Below are 6197 nucleotides of genomic sequence, written 5' to 3' on the forward strand. Positions count from 1 at the left end.
TCTTTATTATAATACAAAAATTAATAAAATAATTATAATGAAACACCATATATAATAAAAGACACTGTCGGGATTTCGATACAGTCGGGATTTCGATATAGTCGGGATTATGGTTGTCGGAATTTTGATATAGTCGGGATTTCGAATGTCGGGATTTTGATACAGTCGCGATTTCGAACGTCTGGATTTCGATTGCCAAATGGCTAGGGTTTTTCTTTAATTGTCAGCTTTAAAAATATAATTTGAGAATCGATAAATAAATTGGATCGTCAAATACAAAAAAATAGGAACTGCTGTTCCTTCGATTTTCCTTAATGTCCGGAAATTATTTCAGCCATGGGACCCGATGCGCCGGAGAGGTGGCCGCTGCCAGGGATAACGGAATTTGCGGAGTCGGTGTGGCCTACGACTCGAAGATTGCAGGTAACTTATATTTCATAATTGAATCTCCAAAGAAGTGTATTGATCGACGAGTTTTTTTTTCTTTCTTTCTCTGTTTCGAAGGAATTCGAATGCTGGACCAACCCTACATGACCGATCTGATCGAGGCGAACTCCATGGGCCACGAGCCGAACTTGATCGATATATACAGCGCTTCCTGGGGCCCCACCGACGATGGGAAGACCGTGGACGGGCCGAGGAATGCGACGATGAGAGCTATAGTCCGTGGCGTCAACGAAGGTCGCGGCGGATTGGGCAACATCTACGTCTGGGCGAGCGGCGACGGTGGTGAAGATGACGATTGCAATTGTGATGGGTACGCCGCGAGCATGTGGACGATCAGCATTAACAGCGCAATCAACGATGGACAGAATGCCCATTACGATGAAAGCTGTTCATCCACTTTGGCATCGACTTTCAGCAACGGCGCCAAAGACCCGAACACCGGAGTGGTAAGTTTTTGCTTTTTGCGCAAAAGTTTTAATTACAAGAGTTAATGAACAACTTGCATCGTGTAATTGAAATTTAGTTTCGAGAGATTTAATCAAAAAAGTTTCACTTCGCCTGTGATGTGTGTAATCCTATCAAACTGCGAGGAATAGTAATGTTTTTGTGTTTCTTTTTGTAGGCCACCACCGATCTTTACGGGAAATGTACGACGACCCACTCGGGTACATCGGCTGCCGCCCCCGAAGCCGCCGGCGTCTTTGCTTTGGCATTGGAAGCCAAGTAAGTATTTGCACGTTACATAATTATTTCCGCAAACAACGGAGCACCCACGGCTTTAATCAAACTGCATTGTTTGTATACTTGCAACTCGAGGTTTTCCCCGTCTTTGTGTATTTTCAAAAGAAAATTGTATAGCAGGAAATTTACAAATTCCAACGCTTTACAAAATAATGCGAAGTGAAGATATTTGATTTTCGTAATTAAAATTTTATTTTCTAAGCAATAAACTGACTTGGAGGGACATCCAGCATTTGACGGTGTTGACGTCGAAGAGGAATTCTCTGTTCGACGCGAAGGGCCGTTTCCATTGGACCATGAATGGAGTCGGTCTGGAATTCAACCATCTCTTCGGATTCGGGGTGTTGGATGCTGGTGCCATGGTTGCACTATCTAAGCAATGGAAATCTGTACCACCTCGTTACCATTGCGAAGCCGGGACAATTTCAGAATTGCAGTAAGTCCCCAAGACAAAATTCTCGAGCGTAAGCTGACGTTCTAATCGTTTCCAGTCAAATTCCATCGCACAAGTCTCTGATCCTGAAGATAGACACGAACGCTTGTCAGGGAGACAGCACCGAGGTGAAGTATTTGGAGCACGTCCAGGCCGTGCTGACGGTGAACTCCACGCGTCGCGGCGACTTGGAGCTCTTCCTCACGTCTCCGATGGGCACCAGATCGATGATCCTCTCCAAGAGAATCAACGACGACGACGGACGCGACGGTTTCACCAAGTGGCCCTTCATGACCACCCACACCTGGGGAGAGTATCCGCAAGGAACTTGGCTTCTCGAGGCCAAATTCAACACGGACAATCCTCAAAGCGGTTTCGTGAAGGAATGGTCTCTGATGCTGCACGGAAGCAAGGAACCACCGTACACCGACCTCAATGTTCTTGATCCGCACTCGAAATTGGCTATAGTTAAGAAGGCCCACGAAGGTAGAATGCAGATGTAATTCTTCCTACTGCTGCTGCGACGCACGTACATTTCCACTCTACCTTATGTAAGATTTATCTCGAGGAAACAAATATGAAAAAAAAGTATTTATATAACTTTAATGAAAAATGAGACAAAACAAAAATAAATTAAGTCCCTGCGGTAACTTTGATTTTACCTCACTTATTGCACAAATGTAAGTAAACTGCACCCACTATAAACAAAACAAACAACAAACAAACCAAAAGTTTAAGATGAGATTATTATATAACAAATATATAAATATTAATTTTATTTTTTACAATATTAACTATTATATCAAAAGCTTTAAACCTTTAAGAAAAAAAAAACAAATCCTATTATACTTATTTTTTATGAGTACTTATCTAAACTTATAGATTATATGTGTAAGTAAGTAATTAAGTAAGTAAATAAAATATATTATTATAAATAAGTGGCCAAAAGGAAATATAAAGCCACCTATGTTTATATTCGATATATTAATATTTTATTTGCAGTTATATTTACGTTTCTCCATTTTTTCGCTGTATAGTTGCAATCCACAATTATTGGAAATTTTCCACGGTACCTCAATTATCTTTAAAGGCACATTCAATTTTGAAAACCCAATTTTTTCCCTTGTAACATATTTAATTTCTCTATCAAATCACAATTTCTTCGTTTTTTTTTTCAAAATACGATTATTGATTTTAGACCGATCCATGTGAATCTGAACACTGATGGATCTTCGCGTGGTTTGCTCATAAAAATCAGTAAGAATCTCACAGTTTCCAATTTTATTCTTATATATTGGTACAAATACATTAATTGTATATTTTTTTTTTCTTCAATTATAATTGATGATGATATTTGAATTTGATCTAAAGCCGAATTAGGTTATTCTTTACATCTATACCTCCAGGTGTGTATGACCTAATTTCCAATGCCGATCGACTTATTTGTTTTTAAAAGTTTACTTATCAATCTATAAATTACTTATTTTAAGCTAATTTCAAAATGCATACTTAGATAAGGTAACAGGAAAACCTTGGAAAATTTTCAATGCCAATTTACGTTCTTAGTGAGATTGTAACATTCAAAATGCTATCTGGTGACTCATCTATTATAAAATAATTAAATACATATTTTAATCCTAAAAAAATATTATATAGTCTTAAATAACCTTATGTAATATAAGTGCGTGTAATTGATGTTTGTCTGACGAACAGAAAATAAATATGTTTGATTTTCCTTTTCTAAAAAAAATAATATATATGTAATGGTAATTCGAGGAGAGGATAGAAGTATATACAAAAGAATCAAGTACAAATATTAATGAGATGGATGCAGTTTCGTTATTATATAGTAAAAATTTATCGATATTTCTACTCATTATTTGGCAAACTTAACGTATTAAATTCTCGTTTATTTTTATACAACATACTTTCACGCTGAAAATTTGATGACAGATCAATCCTTTCTAATTTTTAAGTGCATAGGAGAGTCGCAGATCAAAAAGTTTGTAAACGCTTTTTTCCCTTGCAAACAACATTTTTGTTTGCTGTTGAACTGCACTAATTGCTTAAAATTTAATTTTTTTTTGACGGTTTAACGAACCATTAAAATTTAGGTTGAGAAACGCTTTGTTATAGAAGACTTTGTACTTGAAATTAAAATTATAATTTTCAACATTACCTCCTATAAATACAATTTGTTTCAAAAAGATCCTGTTCATCGAATTCGGAATTATTTTCATCGATGTAATTTTATTTTTTTTTTCTTAATAACTTCTTTCAAATAAATCTCTTTATTCAAAACTTCAACATACTTCTTTATAACATCAAATGCTAAAGAAATACTACATAATTTTTGTAAGACCCTACTGTATCACACAACTGTAGTAGGTGTAAAAACAATGTAGACACTTGCAACCTTGTTTTCAACCATGCACGTGCATCCTTGATCCATTTGTTTTTTAAATAAACATCATTAGTTTGCTAATGTTGTATCGATTCTATCGCATAGCTTATAGTTATGAAACGTGGTGTAAAATTAAAATTTAATTATCTAAGTTCCTACGAATTGCGAAATGGAATTCACCATAGGAACAAAAATATCGGAACGTTTAAAATGAACATTTTTATGGCATATTTAAAACGTGTTTTAATTAAAACATAACTTTGAAATAACGACAGATGGACGTTATGCGAAAAGTCACATTTTTATATGTTACAATTTATTTTTCTTTTTAAGCGAATTGCTCATTATTGCTCAAATTTACATTACAAATTACCTCGATCGATTAATTTAGTGCATTTTTTCATTCATGGATACTTAAGTATAAATATTTTTTCTAATAACTTTCTACAAAATAGAATTAATAGCATGAAATACAAAGGAAACACTATAAAATTTTAAAAATGTGATCCTTTCACCTTTTTTTTAGAGGACAGGAAACCTTACATAGGGAGCATCTGAATGAACTTAATGTGCTCCAACAAATTGCAAGGGTTCAAAACTCGAACTTTGGCAGGAAAAGTTGCAAAAAAGATGTTTAGAAATGTATCAAAAGACCAACCATTGTATGATTGAAAAGAAAGCAATTAATTGTGGATCACAACAACATTTAAGTCCTATGCTTCAGCAGAAATTTGATCACTATTTTTATTTTATTAATACAGAAAATCAACGGAAGAATTGTCTCTGCAAATTTGAGAGGAATTTATAGAATTAACGTTAAAACTTCACTTCGCCAAAGTTCCATTAGATGCTTTTTGGATTTTCGTACTGGATTCTATTTTCAACCCCATATTCATGTGAGCAAAGTTTTTAAAGGTCTTGGACCAAGAACTACGGGTTGCGATGTTAAATAATGAGCCAAATATAGAACTTTTATGTTCATTAAAACATGCGCAGATATCGAATTAATTAGTCATTATTTTGTGTTCTTTTCATGTATGTTTGTTTACGTTATCAATTTTGGTCATAATGAGTTGCGGAGCACTGCCATAGCGCATGACATCCACAAATATATTTAAACCAACTTATCTTGGCCATTGGATAAGTCAAAAAGTAAACTCATAAAAACATGCAGCGAACATTATTTTTTTCTATGTTGCTTCGTAAGTGCAATCTCTCTTAATATAAAAAAAAAATATGTAATAATTATTCATTTCTGGGAAATTCTATTAACAATATTAATGTTAATTAATGTTAGTTAATAGTCTCTTTTATATGTCATTGCCAAGAACTAGTTATCCAAGCTCAGCAATCTTTTCAGAACGGACAGTGTTTTTATTTAATATTTACTTTAAATATACTATATCATTTAAAATTAGTTTCAGCAAATTGTAGCAAAAAATGCAATTCCAGAAAGTACGATCAAGATAGCATCGTTTGCGTCTGTAATGCAGATTATTGCGATACCATCGACCCTTTGGAGCCTTTACCGAAAGGTGAATATGCTGTGTATACTTCGGATAAAAATGGGATGAGATTCGAGAAGGTTTCCAATAGATTCACGAGTTTGACCAATCAGAAAACGGTGAAAATCAATAGGAATAATCGTTACCAAGAGATTATCGGTTTCGGAGGAGCGTTCACAGATGCAACCGGCATAAATATCAATTCGTTAAACGCAAAAGCCGGAACAAATTTGTTAAAGTATTTAAATTTCAGATCAAAATGCGCGAATTTATTTATTATTATTTTTTGATAATTTGTAGATCATATTTCTCCAAAGAGGGAATTGAATATAACATGGGTCGTGTTCCCATTGGTGGGACCGACTTTTCAACGCACGGATATTCGTATATGGATGATAACGAAAGCATTGAAACGCACTTTACCGTCCGCAATTTCACTTTGGCCAAAGAAGATTTCAACTATAAAGTAATTGAACTGACAACTGTGTATGTTTTATTGTAAAAATTTAATTTTTAGATACCGTTAATTAAAGAGTCCGAGTTAATTCTTGGACGAAAATTGAAGTTGTTCGCTTCTGCGTGGACCTCACCGAAGGCGTGGAAAACCAACGGGAAATATTATGGACTCGGTTATTTGCGTAAGACGAATTTCCAAGATTGGGCCGAT

General features: G+C 34.8%; 2 protein-coding genes across 2 annotated transcripts in view; both read left to right on the forward strand.

Annotated features, from left to right (window-relative positions):
* Nucleotides 1-334: 334 nt before the first annotated feature.
* Nucleotides 335-2232, forward strand: LOC108562637 (neuroendocrine convertase 2; the record flags this gene model as incomplete). Its single annotated transcript, XM_017921049.1, is given in 5 exon segments — nucleotides 335-423; nucleotides 505-893; nucleotides 1070-1170; nucleotides 1391-1624; nucleotides 1680-2232. Coding segments are annotated over 5 exon segments (1258 nt in total), but the record flags the coding sequence as incomplete, so codon positions are not given.
* Nucleotides 2233-5156: 2924 nt separating this feature from the next.
* The window catches only part of LOC108562628 (glucosylceramidase-like), a gene marked incomplete in the record, with an annotated part of 2200 nt that continues 1159 nt past the window's right edge, over nucleotides 5157-6197 (forward strand). The window contains 4 exon segments of the mRNA XM_017921037.1: nucleotides 5157-5227; nucleotides 5444-5768; nucleotides 5831-5996; nucleotides 6048-6197. Of these exon segments, the coding sequence (XP_017776526.1) occupies nucleotides 5194-5227; nucleotides 5444-5768; nucleotides 5831-5996; nucleotides 6048-6197 (675 nt within the window).

Source organism: Nicrophorus vespilloides, unplaced genomic scaffold (assembly GCF_001412225.1).
Source record: "Nicrophorus vespilloides isolate i.1.1-1 unplaced genomic scaffold, Nicve_v1.0, whole genome shotgun sequence".
Taxonomy (NCBI): Eukaryota; Metazoa; Arthropoda; class Insecta; order Coleoptera; family Silphidae; genus Nicrophorus; species Nicrophorus vespilloides.